Source organism: Leuciscus leuciscus, assembly GCF_965113295.1.
Source record: "Leuciscus leuciscus genome assembly, chromosome: 6".
Lineage (NCBI taxonomy): Eukaryota > Metazoa > Chordata > Actinopteri > Cypriniformes > Leuciscidae > Leuciscus > Leuciscus leuciscus.
Window position 1 is genome coordinate 38,151,431 of NC_138730.1, and position 21,419 is coordinate 38,172,849.

The following is a 21,419-nucleotide window of genomic DNA, read 5'->3' on the forward strand; positions in this document are numbered from 1 at the left end:
GCGACATGCTGTTCCTCCTGTCACTTACAACCATTTCAAAGATCACTACATTACACAAGAGACGTGTCTTTTCAAAAATGCATGCATGCCAAATTTAAAGAAAAAATAATAATAAATAAATAAATAAATAAATGAGAAAGGCAATTATATGTTTATTAGGCTGAGTATTACAAGAATATGATTTTTTTAGCAGGCACCTCTTACTATTTAGTCAGGGCTGCTTTCAGGGTTAAAAGTCTGACATGAAATAATGTTCCTTTTTTTATATGGAGCAATTTATTTGAACAAAAATATTTATACAAAATATTTTTAATAAGTAAGCAATTTGGCATTTGATAATTTATGATCATAAAAAGGGACTTCTTACACAGGCACCTGTTCCTTTCCACTTTATCTAAGCTGCTGATTTGGAAACCTTTTATCAGAATGTTTATTTCCTTGTTCTAAAGCTAATAAACCTGCTGATAAGTGAATTGGGTCATCATGGGAAGGCATTGACCGAAGTGAATTGGATTATTGGGACATATTCATAGGTTATGTTTCCGGGTTGGATCCAAGACTGTCAATGAAAGGCTGTAGGACTGTATCTGTATAGATGTTGTCAACACTGCCGAAGTGTCTCTTCTCATGGTTCAGTCACCCTCTCTGCCTCTCTCATGTCAGGTTGATACAGTCCATTGGTCTGTTCATGGGCAGTGTGATCTCCAGTTCTTCCCTCTCCGTGATGAATCTGGCATTCCCCTCATGTTTGTGGACTGGGTGAGGCAAGTGAAGGCCCAACTTACTGAAACAAAGAATATGCACACATATCTAGTGAATACTACTGTTGATGGAAAAAGTAAAATATTTTAGTTAATAGTTTACTCACTACTTTGGAGTTCTGAGGTCAAGAAACGTCTCCCTCACATCCAGCACCAAATCAGATGCTTTTGTATCTGGCAGTTTAACTCTCACCTTGCATGATAGAGCGAGAGAGAGAGACATTTTGTGAGATTACATTGATAATACAATTTTTTAAAATAAAGAGAAACAGCTCCGTCATTTGAGGACAGACAAATGTTTTTACTCCAATCCGCCTTTGCTATCTTCTTTTAATGCACCACCAAAGCCAACTCTATCTCTTACAGGAGTAGTTGATATGACGGACCACCTGTCAAAAAATGATTGATTGACAGGTGCCACGCCCCTTCCGGTGACAGGTCCCGCCCCTTCCGGTGACATGTCCCGCCCCTTCCGGTGTCCCGCCCCTTCCGGTGTCCCGCCCCTTCCGGTGACAGGTGTCCCGCCCCTTTTGACTTTTGATTGACAGTTTGACAGCTAGTTTTGACTTTTGATTGACAGGTTGACAGTTAGTATGACTTTTGATCATGTTTTGACAGCTAGTTTTGACTTTTGATTGACAGTTTGACAGCTTTTGATCATGTTTTGACAGCTAGTTTTGACTTTTGATGTCTTTTGAAGTCTTTTGAAGGCTTTTGAAGCCTTTTGATATTGACAGAAAGTGTTATAACAATATGTCATGGTATCTGACAGCTAGTTTGATGCCTTTTGAACATGACAGTTAGTGTTTTTGAAGCCTTTTGATCGTTTGAAGACACTGTGATTAAATAATACGTCATGGCTATATGACAGCTAGTTTTAATTGTTTGAAGCCTATTGAAGCCTTTTGAACATGACAGTTAGTGTCTGTGAGTGTGTGTGTGTTTTTGAAGTTGGTATCACACACACGATCCTCCCTACATATTCCTGAGCGTATCCGGGCTGTACTGTGAAACTGATAAGGGGAAAACTGGAAGTTTATCTCACACACAAATGTTGAAAAACCATTCAGTTCTTTTAAAAGAATATAAATGAAATGTTTATAAAGATCTTACTAAAATCTCACTCCAAAAGTTTAAATAAAATGGAGTCATAAAAACAATTGCAATAAGTCTCTCAAAGCATCGTCTGTGTGGGCCGCGCGCGCGTCTCTCTCTCTCTCTCTGTGTGTGTGTGTGTGTGTGTGTGTGTGTGTGTCACGGGATTCCCCCTGCCTCCCTTTTGAGCTCTGACATCTGAAACGTGCTGTTCAGACACAGTGATTAAACAATGTCGTACAAAAACATTCTATCCTTTAAAATAATGATCGTGTCAATTAAACTAAAGTTGAAAAAACATACTGTTCTAATGATCATTTAACTAAGGTTGAAAAACTGTGGAAGTTTATCTCACACAAACGTTGAAAAACCATTTGGTTCTTTAAAAGAATATAAATGAAATGCTTATAAAATATATCTTACTAAAACCTCACACCAAAAGTTTGAATAAAATGAGAGTCACAAAAATTGCAATCAGTTAAATGTTTATATAGTTAAACAAGTATATGAATGGGTTCAAAATTGTTTTACACAACTTGTTTACTGAATTCATATAGTCATTCCTGAATGACCTCACACTGTCTCAAAACATAGGGAGTCATAGCGTCTCTCTCTCTCTCTCTCTGTGTGTGTGTGTGTGTGTGTGTGTGTGTGTGTGTGTGTGTGTGTGTGTGTGTGTGTGTGTGTGTGTGTGTGTGTGTGTGTGTGTGTGTGTGTGTGTGTGTGTGTCAGAGAGTCACACAAATTCAGTGATCAGGATATCAGGTGCTGAGTTTATTTATAAGAAGTATAATAAAGTTTAAATGATATATTTTAAAAACAAAAGACTGTTTAAATAAAATCTTTAAAGTTTGAATACATACACATCTTCTATTTATCTTTTAGAAGATTACTGTAATGATTTTGTGTAACGGTTATTAAACAATGTCTGTTCAAAAACTGTACTTAGTCGTCTTAAATCTCATTTCAATTCAATCATTCAATGAATCATTTCAAGATTCAATCAGCATTTTTTTGTCCAAGCGGAGTCTCAATTTTTGTGGCTTTCCACAGCCATAATGATTTTTGTACCGTAACTGCATATTCTATCCCTTACACCTAAACACGCTGATCTTTCTGAATTTATTTCAAAGCATAATCGTAAAAGTTTAAATATGATCTTTTAAAAATGAAAGATTGTTTTAGTTTGAAGTTTAAAGTTCTTAACTTTCTTGCTTGAAAAAATCTTTAAAGTTTGAATACATTGATATCTTCTATTTATCTTTTAGAAGATTACTGTAATGATTTTGTTTAAATTGAACCTAAGGTATAATTGTTATTAAACAATGTTTGTTCAAAAACTTTAGACGGTTGAAAAACTGTACTTAGTCGTCTTAAATCTCATTTATATGAAAAGATTCAATCATAATTTTTGTCCATGCGGGGTTTCAATTTTTATGGCTTTCCATAGCCATTATGATTTTTGTACCGTAACTGCAAATTCAGCAATCAGGATATCAGGTGCTTAATTTATTTCAAAGTATAATCTTACAAGTTTAAATGATATCTTTTAAAAATGAAAGATTGTTTAAATAAAATCTTTAAAGTTTGAATACATACACATCTTCTATTTATCTTTTAGAAGATTACTGTGACCTAAAGTATTATTGTTATTAATTAAACAATGTCTGTTCAAAAACTTTAGATGGTTGAAAAACCGTACTTAGTCGTCTTAAATCTCATTTCAATTCAATCATTCAATGAATCATTTCAAGATTCAATCAGCATTTTTTGTCCATGCGGAGTTTCAATTTTTGTGGCTTTCCACAGCCATAATTGATTTGTGTACCTTAACTGCATATTCTATCCCTTACACCTAAACACGCTGATCTTTCTGAATTTATTTCTAAGCATAATCGTAAAAGGTTAAATATGATCTTTTAAAAATGAAAGATTGTTTTAGTTTGAAGTTTAAATTTCTTAACTTTCTTGCTTGAAAAAATCTTTAAAGTTTGAATACATTCATATCTTCTATTTATCTTTTAGAAGATTACTGTAATGATTTTGTTTAAATTGAACCTAAGGTATAATTGTTATTAAACAATGTCTGTTCAAAAACTGAAAAACTGTACTTAGTCGTCTTAAATCTCATTTATATGTAAAGATTCAATCATAATTTTTTGTCCATGCGGGGTTTCAATTTTTATGGCTTTCCATAGCCATAATGATTTTTGTACCGTAACTGCATATTCTATCCCTTACACCTAAACACGACCATCACAGAAAACTACATTTTCAAAAATGTAAAAAAAAGTTTTAGCTAAATAAATATATAAATAAAAACACCTTACATTTCCAGAGAGGTGAAGTAGTTCTTTATGCAACGATAAAAAACAATCCAAAAAGCAAATAGTTTAAGTTGTCAAACAAAACACCCCCAGATCCTTCAGAGATAAACTACAGTGTGAACTGAAGCTTCAGGATATAGGGTAACAGACCAGATGAGTCTCGGGGGACAATGTCACAGTAAATCTAGTCCGCGTTCCAGAGTACATCCAGAGTTTTATACTAAATTCATTTAAAAGCATAACCTTAAAAGTTTAAATTAGATATTTATATATGTCAATAAAAGTTTTATTAAAATCATATCTTATTTATCTTCTTAGAAGACTTATGTATTATTTTTACTAAACAGCGTCTGTTCAAAAACTTTAGATGGTTGAAAAACTGTACTTAGGCGTCTTAGATCTTATTTATACAAAAATATTTCAAACAGTATTTTGTCCATACAACATGTTGTCAAAGTTTGTCACAATGTTTTGTTGTTGCGTTATTTTGAAGAAATCCGAGGACTCTACGTTGCTCTTATTTAGACTAAGTTGTATCATCGAGTTAAATGTAAATTTGCAAATCCAAATGATAGGAAAACTTTATGATAGGAAAGTACGGACAGCGCCTTTGACCAAGCCTCTACATATGGGGCACTTGCGTAGAGAAGGCGCACATTCTTTGCACACAACTAGGTGACCACAGGGGATGAAGACAATGTTCACTTCCTTATCCATGCAAACTTTGCATGTGCGCTCCTCTTGAAGTCTTCTTAACTGTTCCTCCATAGGCAAGTCTGAAAGATCTTGACTCGGTGATGCAGCTTCATTTGTCTGGGCCATCAGTTCTCTCAGCAGGCAGACATCATTCTTCTTGATCCAGTTGCGGAAGACCTCTGCTGCTGCATTTCCTTTCGACAGGACTAACTCAATGAGCTGCCCTGTCTGCTGCTTGACTGTAGTGTAGTTACGAATAATGTCATACTCTTTCTGTGAGATGACGTTCTCCTCTAGAAGATGGTCCATTAAGCACTGCACACTTTTTAGCCGCTGTGACACGGCAAGATGATGTTTCTTAAGAAAAGTAAGAAACTTACTTTCTCGCTCCTCCTCTCTCTTCTCATCTTCCGCACGTAGTAAATCAGACACCAATTCTTGAACGGTTTTGTAATTTTCTCCACTTGCGAGAATTTTGCTTTGAACGGTTTGCTTCACCACAGGATTGTTCATCATCACTGCATCTTCTCCAGGACCCAGGTGTACAGCAGCTGGATCAACAAATTCTCTTGAGTCGCTGTCTCCATTAGTCAATAGCTGTTCAAATAGTCTTGGAAATCTTGCTTGAATCTGATGAACAAACTCTTGGCCCTTTTCTTGCAACAGGTATTCACATCTTGGAAACCACTTAGCATGTTCTCTCCATGGATCATCACCAGACTCCCAACATCTGAGTCCACCATCACAACAAAAGCACTTCACGTCATCATTACGACCAACATAGTAAAAACCAGCCTTAGCCAATTGGTCTGGTCGAACAGTTATTCTTGAGGGCCAGTTGACAAATGTGAGCAACCTTTCTTCACACTGTTGCATTGCCGTTCCATTGGAAAGGCCGCCACCAGATAAAGGTACATTATCTGCACGGTCACCTTGAACAAAGCGGCAGTTGGGGTAATGCCCCTGGTGCTCTGATGCTGCCCGATCTCCCGGTTCCCAGTTGCTAAGCTGGCCTCCACAACTGAAGCAAGCCACTCTGTCGCCCTGGCCAACGTAGTAGAAACCACTTTTGGCAAGCTCAGCTGGAGCTAATGTAGCAAGAGTCCAATTCTGAAAGGTGTCAAGGCGTTCCAGTTCCCGACGCATGCCAGGATTGTGACAAGTCGGAGGTCGCTGGTGAGACATATCCTCAACTCCACGGGAGGAAATGGGGCTGGAGAGGGCCAGGTTGCTGAATGCCGTGTTTAAGTAACCCACCTGCTCCTCCATTTGGCTTGAAAAAGATGCCGTGGCGGTTGATGTTACGGCTGTCGCAGGGTTGGAAAGCTGTAAGATGGCTACGTTGCGAAGCGGGGGAAAAGGCAGAGTGAGAGGATGACAGGAGGTTTGCTGTGGCGGGTAAAAATGTGACCACAGGGTGTGTCCACTCAAGCCCTTCTCTCTGCTGGACATCCCATGACTAGTGTCTAGTCGTCCATGACAGAACACATAATCTTATTAAACTTATTAAATACCCTCTATGATGCAGGAACCGATGCTAAAAACAAAATCAAACACCACAATTTCAAAAATTGAAAAATCACCACACAATTTCAGGTATTCACATCTTGGAAATGGTTGCCACCTCGGGAATACAGTCATTTAAATGCAGAAATCAAATATTTAAATATTTAATCTTTTAAATCATGTAGTATTTTTAATTATTCTAAATATTATTATTCTAAATATTATCATGTATACTATTATAATACTATTATTATGAGCTCAGACATTTTTTAACCAGATTTTTTTTATTTCAACATTATACTTTCGAGTATACATTGAAGTAGTGAAGAAAATGATAGATCGGCAGTACATAAAGTAAAACGACGTTTACAGATGGTCTAACCAGAATAGAAAATCTCTGCAGGCTATCATGTTTTGCTCTACGGTATAGTTGACCAGACTTTCAACTATTTCACCAACGTCAGTTTTTGCATTTTTTGACACCAGTGACATGCAGAGATCTGTTACAAAAGTCCATATAGCGAGTATCTCTGTGATTTCGAATTCGTCACAACATTCACGCAGCACATCCAGAACTTGTTTGAGGATTACGCCGTTCGGCTCTTTGCCGTTAAAAAACATGGGTGTTACATCAGGCCATGGCTTTGTCAAGCCTCTTACGACATCCATTTCATTTTTGAGATGTGTCACACGTTTGGTATCCTGCGCACAATCGTTTTTCATACCACACGCAGCATCGATGATCCTGTGCATCAAGCCAACCATCTGACCTCTAAAATGATCTTTAAACATAGAGTCTAGCGTAGCTCTTAAAGGACACTCTTTGCCCGTGGCGCACTCACACGCCGGATGATACTTGTTCTCCATCCGTTTTTGCGTCGCCATTTTTTCAACTTTTCGAATAGTCCACTATTCGATGATGAAAGATGCTTTTCGTTCCTGGAATGTTCCCGGAATCTCCTGAGCGAGTCCTTGCGGCACAGTCGTCCAGGGTTTGTGCGTTAATGCTCGGAAGTTTGTGTTTTGGGGTCAGAAGCGTAGTTTACGTCAGGTTCAGGCAAACAGGACTTTCAACTTTTTCCTTCAACCTTTGATCAATGAGATGATGCAGTAGCACAGCAGTCCGTGGCTAGTAGAGCTAGAGTAGAGCTAGAGCGTGCGATGTCCTGAAATATTTATCAGGACAGCGATTGGGGTCCGCCCCCTCGCCCCACTGGAGGGGTTGAATAGGGTGTCGTCATCAGGGAAGCCTATGTAAATTATAGTCACGATGCATATGCCACCAGAGAGAAGTTTATTATCTTCACTCAATCCAGTTACAAAATCTGATTAAACACTGTATTCAGTTGGCTTTAAGTTAATTTTACCGACTATGAAGATATTAAAGTTCATAGACCTTTAGCGCATTCAAATGTATTGAGTTAAAATCAATATCGCATTAAACACATCATTACTGTGTTTAATAACTTCAATAGTTATCAAGGACCAGCTGATTTAAGTTTTTCTTCAAACAAAAGTAATTTTCTGATAAATCATCGTACACCTACATGTGTGTTTTGTTGTATGCACAGATTTTGAGGGTCGCTTATAGAAAGATGCGTCCTTGTCTTTGTTTCGCGGTATTTTTAAAAACATAGAACCAGAGAACAGAGAACCTTGTGCGGAATTCTATATCCGCATAAAGGGTTAAAATATAAAATATACATTTTAGCGCTATTTAAAAACTAGGACGGTATAATAATAATATAATGTAAAAGTCTCACGTGAAGATGATGGTTTAAACCATCATTTTATCAAATCAAGCCAATTCATGTGAATACTGTCGTATATGAACAAAGAGAAGACCTAGAGTTCACTAACACTACAGCTACAGTAACAGTAGGAAACCGATATCCGGGGGAAGGTGTAAAGAAAACGCCATACAAAACATTACAATCACACCCGGCAATACGATAAGTGTTACGCTAGTGATGTTAAAAATTGTTAAACAATTTCAAAACAGGGTGTTTCAGAAGAAATGCAAATAAATGTTACGCGTTAATATTTGGTCTTGTTTCAGAGTCGGTATGGTCCGGTGAAACTTTGATGAGGCCGAGAATAATAGCGCTGTTAAACATGCGCTTCAATAACAATGTTCAATATAAACAAGAATCCAACTCTAATGCGACTGAGCTTGTTTCACATATAATAGTTAGATGATTTATCTAACCATTGAAATTTACTATATATTAAAACATTCGGAATTATGCAGAATAAAAAGAAGATCATAAAAAGAAGAACAATTATTAAGACATAAAACACAACGGCTGTTTTCTGGATCGGGCCTAAAAGACAGATGCCTAAAACTCAAAGTATTGGTGGGTACAGAATAAAAAAAATGAATCAACCCTCCTTTCACATAAAAATACCATGTATCAACTGTGATTCATTCGCTTAACTGTCGCTAGTTATTATTCTCGGCCTCATCAAAGTTTCACCGGACCATACCGACTCTGAAACAAGACCAAATATTAACGCGTAACATTTATTTGCATTTCTTCTGAAACACCCTGTTTTGAAATTGTTTAACAATTTTTAACATCACTAGCGTAACACTTATCGTATTGCCGGGTGTGATTGTAATGTTTTGTATGGCGTTTTCTTTACACCTTCCCCCGGATATCGGTTTCCTACTGTTACTGTAGCTGTAGTGTTAGTGAACTCTAGGTCTTCTCTTTGTTCATATACGACAGTATTCACATGAATTGGCTTGATTTGATAAAATGATGGTTTAAACCATCATCTTCACGTGAGACTTTTACATTATATTATTATTATACCGTCCTAGTTTTTAAATAGCGCTAAAATGTATATTTTATATTTTAACCCTTTATGCGGATATAGAATTCCGCACAAGGTTCTCTGTTCTCTGGTTCTATGTTTTTAAAAATACCGCGAAACAAAGACAAGGACGCATCTTTCTATAAGCGACCCTCAAAATCTGTGCATACAACAAAACACACATGTAGGTGTACGATGATTTATCAGAAAATTACTTTTGTTTGAAGAAAAACTTAAATCAGCTGGTCCTTGATAACTATTGAAGTTATTAAACACAGTAATGATGTGTTTAATGCGATATTGATTTTAACTCAATACATTTGAATGCGCTAAAGGTCTATGAACTTTAATATCTTCATAGTCGGTAAAATTAACTTAAAGCCAACTGAATACAGTGTTTAATCAGATTTTGTAACTGGATTGAGTGAAGATAATAAACTTCTCTCTGGTGGCATATGCATCGTGACTATAATTTACATAGGCTTCCCTGATGACGACACCCTATTCAACCCCTCCAGTGGGGCGAGGGGGCGGACCCCAATCGCTGTCCTGATAAATATTTCAGGACATCGCACGCTCTAGCTCTACTCTAGCTCTACTAGCCACGGACTGCTGTGCTACTGCATCATCTCATTGATCAAAGGTTGAAGGAAAAAGTTGAAAGTCCTGTTTGCCTGAACCTGACGTAAACTACGCTTCTGACCCCAAAACACAAACTTCCGAGCATTAACGCACAAACCCTGGACGACTGTGCCGCAAGGACTCGCTCAGGAGATTCCGGGAACATTCCAGGAACGAAAAGCATCTTTCATCATCGAATAGTGGACTATTCGAAAAGTTGAAAAAATGGCGACGCAAAAACGGATGGAGAACAAGTATCATCCGGCGTGTGAGTGCGCCACGGGCAAAGAGTGTCCTTTAAGAGCTACGCTAGACTCTATGTTTAAAGATCATTTTAGAGGTCAGATGGTTGGCTTGATGCACAGGATCATCGATGCTGCGTGTGGTATGAAAAACGATTGTGCGCAGGATACCAAACGTGTGACACATCTCAAAAATGAAATGGATGTCGTAAGAGGCTTGACAAAGCCATGGCCTGATGTAACACCCATGTTTTTTAACGGCAAAGAGCCGAACGGCGTAATCCTCAAACAAGTTCTGGATGTGCTGCGTGAATGTTGTGACGAATTCGAAATCACAGAGATACTCGCTATATGGACTTTTGTAACAGATCTCTGCATGTCACTGGTGTCAAAAAATGCAAAAACTGACGTTGGTGAAATAGTTGAAAGTCTGGTCAACTATACCGTAGAGCAAAACATGATAGCCTGCAGAGATTTTCTATTCTGGTTAGACCATCTGTAAACGTCGTTTTACTTTATGTACTGCCGATCTATCATTTTCTTCACTACTTCAATGTATACTCGAAAGTATAATGTTGAAATAAAAAAAATCTGGTTAAAAAATGTCTGAGCTCATAATAATAGTATTATAATAGTATACATGATAATATTTAGAATAATAATATTTAGAATAATTAAAAATACTACATGATTTAAAAGATTAAATATTTAAATATTTGATTTCTGCATTTAAATGACTGTATTCCCGAGGTGGCAACCATTTCCAAGATGTGAATACCTGAAATTGTGTGGTGATTTTTCAATTTTTGAAATTGTGGTGTTTGATTTTGTTTTTAGCATCGGTTCCTGCATCATAGAGGGTATTTAATAAGTTTAATAAGATTATGTGTTCTGTCATGGACGACTAGACACTAGTCATGGGATGTCCAGCAGAGAGAAGGGCTTGAGTGGACACACCCTGTGGTCACATTTTTACCCGCCACAGCAAACCTCCTGTCATCCTCTCACTCTGCCTTTTCCCCCGCTTCGCAACGTAGCCATCTTACAGCTTTCCAACCCTGCGACAGCCGTAACATCAACCGCCACGGCATCTTTTTCAAGCCAAATGGAGGAGCAGGTGGGTTACTTAAACACGGCATTCAGCAACCTGGCCCTCTCCAGCCCCATTTCCTCCCGTGGAGTTGAGGATATGTCTCACCAGCGACCTCCGACTTGTCACAATCCTGGCATGCGTCGGGAACTGGAACGCCTTGACACCTTTCAGAATTGGACTCTTGCTACATTAGCTCCAGCTGAGCTTGCCAAAAGTGGTTTCTACTACGTTGGCCAGGGCGACAGAGTGGCTTGCTTCAGTTGTGGAGGCCAGCTTAGCAACTGGGAACCGGGAGATCGGGCAGCATCAGAGCACCAGGGGCATTACCCCAACTGCCGCTTTGTTCAAGGTGACCGTGCAGATAATGTACCTTTATCTGGTGGCGGCCTTTCCAATGGAACGGCAATGCAACAGTGTGAAGAAAGGTTGCTCACATTTGTCAACTGGCCCTCAAGAATAACTGTTCGACCAGACCAATTGGCTAAGGCTGGTTTTTACTATGTTGGTCGTAATGATGACGTGAAGTGCTTTTGTTGTGATGGTGGACTCAGATGTTGGGAGTCTGGTGATGATCCATGGAGAGAACATGCTAAGTGGTTTCCAAGATGTGAATACCTGTTGCAAGAAAAGGGCCAAGAGTTTGTTCATCAGATTCAAGCAAGATTTCCAAGACTATTTGAACAGCTATTGACTAATGGAGACAGCGACTCAAGAGAATTTGTTGATCCAGCTGCTGTACACCTGGGTCCTGGAGAAGATGCAGTGATGATGAACAATCCTGTGGTGAAGCAAACCGTTCAAAGCAAAATTCTCGCAAGTGGAGAAAATTACAAAACCGTTCAAGAATTGGTGTCTGATTTACTACGTGCGGAAGATGAGAAGAGAGAGGAGGAGCGAGAAAGTAAGTTTCTTACTTTTCTTAAGAAACATCATCTTGCCGTGTCACAGCGGCTAAAAAGTGTGCAGTGCTTAATGGACCATCTTCTAGAGGAGAACGTCATCTCACAGAAAGAGTATGACATTATTCGTAACTACACTACAGTCAAGCAGCAGACAGGGCAGCTCATTGAGTTAGTCCTGTCGAAAGGAAATGCAGCAGCAGAGGTCTTCCGCAACTGGATCAAGAAGAATGATGTCTGCCTGCTGAGAGAACTGATGGCCCAGACAAATGAAGCTGCATCACCGAGTCAAGATCTTTCAGACTTGCCTATGGAGGAACAGTTAAGAAGACTTCAAGAGGAGCGCACATGCAAAGTTTGCATGGATAAGGAAGTGAACATTGTCTTCATCCCCTGTGGTCACCTAGTTGTGTGCAAAGAATGTGCGCCTTCTCTACGCAAGTGCCCCATATGTAGAGGCTTGGTCAAAGGCGCTGTCCGTACTTTCCTATCATAAAGTTTTCCTATCATTTGGATTTGCAAATTTACATTTAACTCGATGATACAACTTAGTCTAAATAAGAGCAACGTAGAGTCCTCGGATTTCTTCAAAATAACGCAACAACAAAACATTGTGACAAACTTTGACAACATGTTGTATGGACAAAATACTGTTTGAAATATTTTTGTATAAATAAGATCTAAGACGCCTAAGTACAGTTTTTCAACCATCTAAAGTTTTTGAACAGACGCTGTTTAGTAAAAATAATACATAAGTCTTCTAAGAAGATAAATAAGATATGATTTTAATAAAACTTTTATTGACATATATAAATATCTAATTTAAACTTTTAAGGTTATGCTTTTAAATGAATTTAGTATAAAACTCTGGATGTACTCTGGAACGCGGACTAGATTTACTGTGACATTGTCCCCCGAGACTCATCTGGTCTGTTACCCTATATCCTGAAGCTTCAGTTCACACTGTAGTTTATCTCTGAAGGATCTGGGGGTGTTTTGTTTGACAACTTAAACTATTTGCTTTTTGGATTGTTTTTTATCGTTGCATAAAGAACTACTTCACCTCTCTGGAAATGTAAGGTGTTTTTATTTATATATTTATTTAGCTAAAACTTTTTTTTACATTTTTGAAAATGTAGTTTTCTGTGATGGTCGTGTTTAGGTGTAAGGGATAGAATATGCAGTTACGGTACAAAAATCATTATGGCTATGGAAAGCCATAAAAATTGAAACCCCGCATGGACAAAAAATTATGATTGAATCTTTACATATAAATGAGATTTAAGACGACTAAGTACAGTTTTTCAGTTTTTGAACAGACATTGTTTAATAACAATTATACCTTAGGTTCAATTTAAACAAAATCATTACAGTAATCTTCTAAAAGATAAATAGAAGATATGAATGTATTCAAACTTTAAAGATTTTTTCAAGCAAGAAAGTTAAGAAATTTAAACTTCAAACTAAAACAATCTTTCATTTTTAAAAGATCATATTTAACCTTTTACGATTATGCTTAGAAATAAATTCAGAAAGATCAGCGTGTTTAGGTGTAAGGGATAGAATATGCAGTTAAGGTACACAAATCAATTATGGCTGTGGAAAGCCACAAAAATTGAAACTCCGCATGGACAAAAAATGCTGATTGAATCTTGAAATGATTCATTGAATGATTGAATTGAAATGAGATTTAAGACGACTAAGTACGGTTTTTCAACCATCTAAAGTTTTTGAACAGACATTGTTTAATTAATAACAATAATACTTTAGGTCACAGTAATCTTCTAAAAGATAAATAGAAGATGTGTATGTATTCAAACTTTAAAGATTTTATTTAAACAATCTTTCATTTTTAAAAGATATCATTTAAACTTGTAAGATTATACTTTGAAATAAATTAAGCACCTGATATCCTGATTGCTGAATTTGCAGTTACGGTACAAAAATCATAATGGCTATGGAAAGCCATAAAAATTGAAACCCCGCATGGACAAAAATTATGATTGAATCTTTTCATATAAATGAGATTTAAGACGACTAAGTACAGTTTTTCAACCGTCTAAAGTTTTTGAACAAACATTGTTTAATAACAATTATACCTTAGGTTCAATTTAAACAAAATCATTACAGTAATCTTCTAAAAGATAAATAGAAGATATCAATGTATTCAAACTTTAAAGATTTTTTCAAGCAAGAAAGTTAAGAACTTTAAACTTCAAACTAAAACAATCTTTCATTTTTAAAAGATCATATTTAAACTTTTACGATTATGCTTTGAAATAAATTCAGAAAGATCAGCGTGTTTAGGTGTAAGGGATAGAATATGCAGTTACGGTACAAAAATCATTATGGCTGTGGAAAGCCACAAAAATTGAGACTCCGCTTGGACAAAAAAATGCTGATTGAATCTTGAAATGATTCATTGAATGATTGAATTGAAATGAGATTTAAGACGACTAAGTACAGTTTTTGAACAGACATTGTTTAATAACCGTTACACAAAATCATTACAGTAATCTTCTAAAAGATAAATAGAAGATGTGTATGTATTCAAACTTTAAAGATTTTATTTAAACAGTCTTTTGTTTTTAAAATATATCATTTAAACTTTATTATACTTCTTATAAATAAACTCAGCACCTGATATCCTGATCACTGAATTTGTGTGACTCTCTGACACACACACACACACACACACACACACACACACACACACACACACACACACACACACACACACACACACACACACACACACACACACACACACACACACACACACAGAGAGAGAGAGAGAGAGACGCTATGACTCCCTATGTTTTGAGACAGTGTGAGGTCATTCAGGAATGACTATATGAATTCAGTAAACAAGTTGTGTAAAACAATTTTGAACCCATTCATATACTTGTTTAACTATATAAACATTTAACTGATTGCAATTTTTGTGACTCTCATTTTATTCAAACTTTTGGTGTGAGGTTTTAGTAAGATATATTTTATAAGCATTTCATTTATATTCTTTTAAAGAACCAAATGGTTTTTCAACGTTTGTGTGAGATAAACTTCCACAGTTTTTCAACCTTAGTTAAATGATCATTAGAACAGTATGTTTTTTCAACTTTAGTTTAATTGACACGATCATTATTTTAAAGGATAGAATGTTTTTGTACGACATTGTTTAATCACTGTGTCTGAACAGCACGTTTCAGATGTCAGAGCTCAAAAGGGAGGCAGGGGGAATCCCGTGACACACACACACACACACACACACACACACACAGAGAGAGAGAGAGAGACGCGCGCGCGGCCCACACAGACGATGCTTTGAGAGACTTATTGCAATTGTTTTTATGACTCCATTTTATTTAAACTTTTGGAGTGAGATTTTAGTAAGATCTTTATAAACATTTCATTTATATTCTTTTAAAAGAACTGAATGGTTTTTCAACATTTGTGTGTGAGATAAACTTCCAGTTTTCCCCTTATCAGTTTCACAGTACAGCCCGGATACGCTCAGGAATATGTAGGGAGGATCGTGTGTGTGATACCAACTTCAAAAACACACACACACTCACAGACACTAACTGTCATGTTCAAAAGGCTTCAATAGGCTTCAAACAATTAAAACTAGCTGTCATATAGCCATGACGTATTATTTAATCACAGTGTCTTCAAACGATCAAAAGGCTTCAAAAACACTAACTGTCATGTTCAAAAGGCATCAAACTAGCTGTCAGATACCATGACATATTGTTATAACACTTTCTGTCAATATCAAAAGGCTTCAAAAGCCTTCAAAAGACTTCAAAAGACATCAAAAGTCAAAACTAGCTGTCAAAACATGATCAAAAGCTGTCAAACTGTCAATCAAAAGTCAAAACTAGCTGTCAAAACATGATCAAAAGTCATACTAACTGTCAACCTGTCAATCAAAAGTCAAAACTAGCTGTCAAACTGTCAATCAAAAGTCAAAAGGGGCGGGACACCTGTCACCGGAAGGGGCGGGACACCGGAAGGGGCGGGACACCGGAAGGGGCGGGACATGTCACCGGAAGGGGCGGGACCTGTCACCGGAAGGGGCGTGGCACCTGTCAATCAATCATTTTTTGACAGGTGGTCCGTCATATCAACTACTTACAGGGAGGAGAAAGGATGTTTCAAACCCCAGTCTTTTTTCTTTCTGGTAAATCAAATAACTGAATATTAAGCTTTTGATCTTTGAAACTTTAAATTCATTTAAAAAGTGTGGAACTTATACTGTAGCAATGTTTAGAGTTGAGATTACAACTTAACTTATTCAATATTTCTAAACAGCAATGCTAATATGCAGATGTGCTGAGTAACACGAGAATGAACCTCATTGGTTGTTGCGGAAGCTCAAATGTTCAGCGTAACGCAAGAATGAACCTCATTGGTTCTTGCGGAAGCTCAAATGTTCAGCGTAACGCAAGAATGAACCTCGTTGGTTCTCGCACGTCAAGCGAACATGCTTGAGCTTCTGTTTATCACAACTGATGTGTGAGTTGATGAATGTTTATATGTGAATAAAAGCCTACGTAGATTCAGTCTGTTCTTCATAAAAAGCGATTGTCTTCAGAAAATGTGGTCTAAACCGCTCAATTCATATGAATTGTTTTGGATAATGGATCTCTTTATGAACTTTTTAAAGTTAAAATAAAGTTAAAGTTAAAAGTGGTAGTTGCGTAACTGTCTATGGAGGAACTGAAAGCTCTCCGATTTCATCAAAAAGATCTTCATTTGAGTTCCGAAGATGAATGAAAGTCTTACAGATTTGGAACGGCATAAGTGTGAGTAATTAATGACAGAATACAATTTTTGGGGTGAATTAACCCCTTTATAATGTATTTAATGACCCCAGCAAAGATGCTGTTAAGTTTTGTGAATGTTGTTTTAATGTTTAAGATTTAATGAGTGAGGATTGAGCAGTACCAGCATGCTGTCACAACACATGGATGAGGGGTCCTTTCTGCTCAAGCCAAGAAACAAATCTTCAGTCCCAACAGACTGTTTCAGCACAATCTCGTACCTAAACATACAAACACACATTACAGTGAGGGACCTGCTCACTTACAGCTCAAGTGATTTTGACATGCATGTATTTTCTCTTACTCTGGCTGTGGCCGTGGATCGGTGAGGTCATCAAAATGCGCCCCCTCGGTCACTTCATCCTCATCCCAGATGCCTTTGCTGTTCTTCTTCACATAGGCAGTGCTACCTAGAGGGAAGAGAGACAGAACCGTATAGAAGGATGCTTTTGTGTTCTCACAAGTGAACCCATAAGCAGCATGAAAATAGCAAAACGTGACATAATGTTTAACAATTTCAAATTAGTTAGTCAATTATATTTATTATTATAAAATTATATTATTTTAAAATAACACACACACACACACACACACACACATACATATATATATATATACATGTTTGTGTGTGTGTGTATATACAGTAGGCTACCGGTCAAAAGTTTGGAAATTACTATTAATATTTTTTAATGTAGTTGAAAGAAGTCTCTTTTGCTCATCAAGCCTGCATTTGTTTGATCAAATCTACAGAAAAACTTTACACTTTAAAATATAATATATTAAAATATCTGTGATGCAAAGCTGAATATACATCAGCCATTACTCCAGTCGTCAGTGTCACATGATCCTTTAGAAAACGAATATGTTGATTTGATACTCAGTTATTATCAATGTTGGAAACAGTTGTGGTGCGTACTATTATTTTGGCGCCTGTGATACTTTTTTCAGGATGCATTGATGAATAAAAAGTTAAAAAGAACAGCATTTATTCGAAATAGAAATCTTTTCTAACAATATAAATCTTTATTATCACTTTTGATCAATTTAACACATCCTTGCTGAATAAATGTATTTCTTTCAACAACAAAAAAAGAAGAAAAAAAATTAGGCTACTGAGTCTGACCACAAACTTTTGAATGGTAGTATATATTGTATAACTTTTTATTCGTCAAAGAATCCTGAAAAACGTATCACAGGTTATAATAAAATATTAAGCTGCAAAACTGTTTTCAACACTGATAATAAATCAGCATATTAGAATGATTTCTGAAGGATCATGTCACACTGAAGACTGGAGTAATGATGCTGAGGAAAAAGCAGCCAGAGGTGGACAGTAACAAAGTACATTTACTTGAGTACTGTACTTAAGTACATTTTTTGAGTATCTGTACTTTACTTGAGTATTATTTTTTTCTGGAAACTTTTTACTTTAACTTCACTACATTTGAAAGACAAATATCTTACTTTTTACTCCACTACAATTCTGTCACGGTCCTTGAGTAGAAAGTAGTAATGTCAGTCAGGGGATGATTTTGGTTGGAAATGAAAGTCAGATTGACGTCAGAAATCAGAAACCGACTGATGTTGGTTTCTGACGTCAACCGGATTTTCGTTTTCAACCACAATACAACGTCTGTCCAACGCTGGAGATTAATATCTTTTTATTTTTTGGTAATTTTTTATTTTTCATTTTTCAAGGAGAAATACAATATGCAAGCCTTCAAAACAGTATTAATACTGATTATAATAAAAAAAATAAAAAAAATATGCAAATATATATATGTATACATACAAATATAAATAAAACAGTTATCAATACAGACTGTATTCTCTCAGGCCTGGAGTCAAGTTTCACAAGTGTTACCATTGCTTTGTTTCCTCCTATTTACAGAAACTATATACAACAAAACATGGGGAGCTATTTTTTACAGAAAGTTGCCATATTCCAAAATAAAGATGAAATAAAATAAACACCTTTTAAAAGAAATCTGGGCGTACTGGTTTAATATAATCAATCCATTTACTCCATATTTGGAGGAAGTCTTCCCTTAATGCTCTTAAGGAGAAAGATAATTTTTCCATCACATATATATTATGTGTTATATATAACAATATATCGTCTCTGGAGATTAATATCAATCCGGCGTTGGATTCTGACATCAACCTGATTTTCATTTTCAAAGTTGGGTTTGGTCTTCTAAATGCGAATTTTTTCATTGTTTTGGTGCACACTAGCTTATAGATAACAGTAAGGCGAACATATTCATTCTAAAAGCCAAAAAACTTTAAATAGGGCACTATTTGAGGGAACAGCCATTTGGGTGTCCGAAACCATTGTGGACGTTATTGAGTGCACTTATTCAATCTCACATTCAATCCCACTACTGGAACTGTGTTCTAGAAATAACTGTGATATTGATATGAGGGTAGGTATGCAGGCATACATTCAGAGGCATAAGGTACTGTAAGTATTACACACACCAATGCAACAATAATAAAACAATGCATTGACATTTACTTTTTATACTTAAGTACTTTTAAAAATGAGTACTTCTGTACTTTTACTTAAGTAAAAATCTGTCTTAACAACTTTTACTTGTAACGGAGTAATATTTGATCAGTAGTATCTGATTTGGCTCCAAAACTCTGGAATAGTCTTCCTGATACTGTTCGTTGCTCAGACTCGCTCTCCCAGTTTAAAACTAGATTAAAGTCGCATCTCTTCAGCCAGGCATTCATATAATCCCACAGTTCAAACTACAATCCGGCCTCTAGCTCATAAATGCCAGAGGAGAACTGGCCCCCGACTGAGCCTGGGTTCTCCCAAGGTTTTTTTTCTCCATTATGTCACCTGATGGAGTTTTAGGACACCATTAGGTCACTTGATGGAGTTTTTCGGTTCCTTGCCACTGTTGCCTTTGGCTTGCTCAGTTGGGGATATTTTGGGGATATTTAATTTAATTTTATCAATCAATAAATTCCTCTTGAAACAAACTTTGTTGTATTATTTAAATTTAATACTGTGAAGCTGCTTTGATACAATCTGTATTGTGAAAAGCGCTATACAAATAAACTTGACTTGACTTGACTTGACTAGACTAGTATCTGTACTTTCACTCAAGTAAGGAAGTTGTGTACTTTGTCTACCTCTGAAAGCAGCTTTGCATCACAGAAATAAATGATATTTTAAAGCATATTAAAATAAAATATTATTTTAAATTGTTATAATATTTCACAATATTACTGTTTTTTATATATATTTTATATATATTTATATACACACACACACACACGCACGCACACACACACACACACACACACACACACACACACACACAATTTTTAAATAATAAGAATAATAGCCTAATATTATATACCCTCTTTGTGTTTATCCCCCGAAGATGCAGCAGGAGAACCGATATGTCCCGGGCCCAGGTTTGCTATGGGCTTCACTTTCTGAAAAAAAACAGGATAATTGTTCAGCCACTTATCCTTAACGCAAGAATACAATGTAAAACTGGATTTGTAAGAAGCTCAGACCTGGAGATCTTCTTCTTCATCTTCATTGTTTGGAGAGAGCAGGGCGGACAGAGCCTGGAGATCATGCACGGACGCAAGACCCTCCATCTTTATTATTCGCTAAGTTTTGACGAGAAGGTGAAGTATTTTTTTTGTTGAGTTTTCTATATAGTTTTTTGTAAGGCGTCACTGTGCTGCTCTTCTTCCGGGTGCCTGGAGTTGAGCATTTCCATGGAGACTGCACGCGGATTGTAGTAGCAACTGTTGCTAGGCTTCTTTGTTTTTTTCTAGGAAAATAGTATGGCATAAAACTCACAAAACCATAATCGATGTAAATCATTTATTATCAATAGTAAATTTTTGGCAATAATTATTGTTAAGTCTTAACTGAGATCATTGTGTTTTAGAACACATTTTAAATTATTATCTAAATAACTATTTGTAAGTAATAAGGTACTTGTCTATTTGAAAACATTTTTTTTTTGTACATTATAAAATACAGGTGAGTGACTTTTTGATTTATTCAAATGTGATTCATTAAAAGAATAAAAAATAATTTCAGATTATGTTTTCATGTGCATGCTATAATTTTAATTACATAATTTACTTAATTGCCAAATTAAATGATAAGAAAGTCCAATTGCACTATGTTAAATATTAAAACAAACTCACAGAAGTAGTAAGCAAAAAGGTACGAGAGGCTGTGCTGTAACTTTATCGTGAATATCGACGCAAAGCGGAGTGCCTGCAACCCCTTTAGTCGTGACTTATTCACGATACAGCACTTGCCTCGAGTATCTTATTGCTTTTATAAAACGGGTACCACACAATACAAATATTAAAGCCGAAAAATATGTATCTATACAATTTTCATGAAGTAAAATCACTAAAAGCATTCCTTCCGCTAGAAAAAATAGTCCCTGACCGTAAACAGCAACAGAAGTAACATACATTATTTCGCCAATAGATGGCGCCAAAGACTGTCTTAATGAGTGAGTCAGTCAGTAGTCAAGA

The 21,419-nt window shown here is 36.4% G+C and overlaps 1 protein-coding gene across 1 annotated transcript; it reads right to left on the bottom strand.

Moving 5' to 3' along the window:
• Window positions 1-135: 135 nt before the first annotated feature.
• On the bottom strand, window positions 136-20,637 carry dnaaf6 (dynein axonemal assembly factor 6). Its single transcript, XM_082173715.1, has 6 exons — window positions 20,427-20,637; window positions 20,264-20,342; window positions 17,191-17,296; window positions 17,011-17,107; window positions 869-954; window positions 136-784 (listed from the first exon to the last, which is right to left on the bottom strand). The coding sequence occupies exons 1-6, from the start codon at window positions 20,511-20,513 to the stop codon at window positions 655-657; spliced, it is 585 nt and encodes a 194-aa protein (XP_082029841.1). The 5' UTR covers window positions 20,514-20,637; the 3' UTR covers window positions 136-654.
• Between the last annotated feature and the right edge of the window lie 782 nt (window positions 20,638-21,419).

What these genes read in the sequence shown, in the direction of transcription:
- dnaaf6 (XM_082173715.1), bottom strand. Translation starts at nt 20,513, where the DNA reads ATGGAGGGTCTTGCGTCCGTGCATGATCTCCAGGCTCTGTCCGCCCTG. An exon ending in GATCCACGGCCACAGCCAGA is followed by an intron (nt 17,108 to 17,190) that starts GTAAGAGAAAAT and finishes TTGTATGTTTAG; the next exon opens with GTACGAGATTGTGCTGAAAC. An exon ending in TGTGTTGTGACAGCATGCTG is followed by an intron (nt 955 to 17,010) that starts GTACTGCTCAAT and finishes CTATCATGCAAG; the next exon opens with GTGAGAGTTAAACTGCCAGA.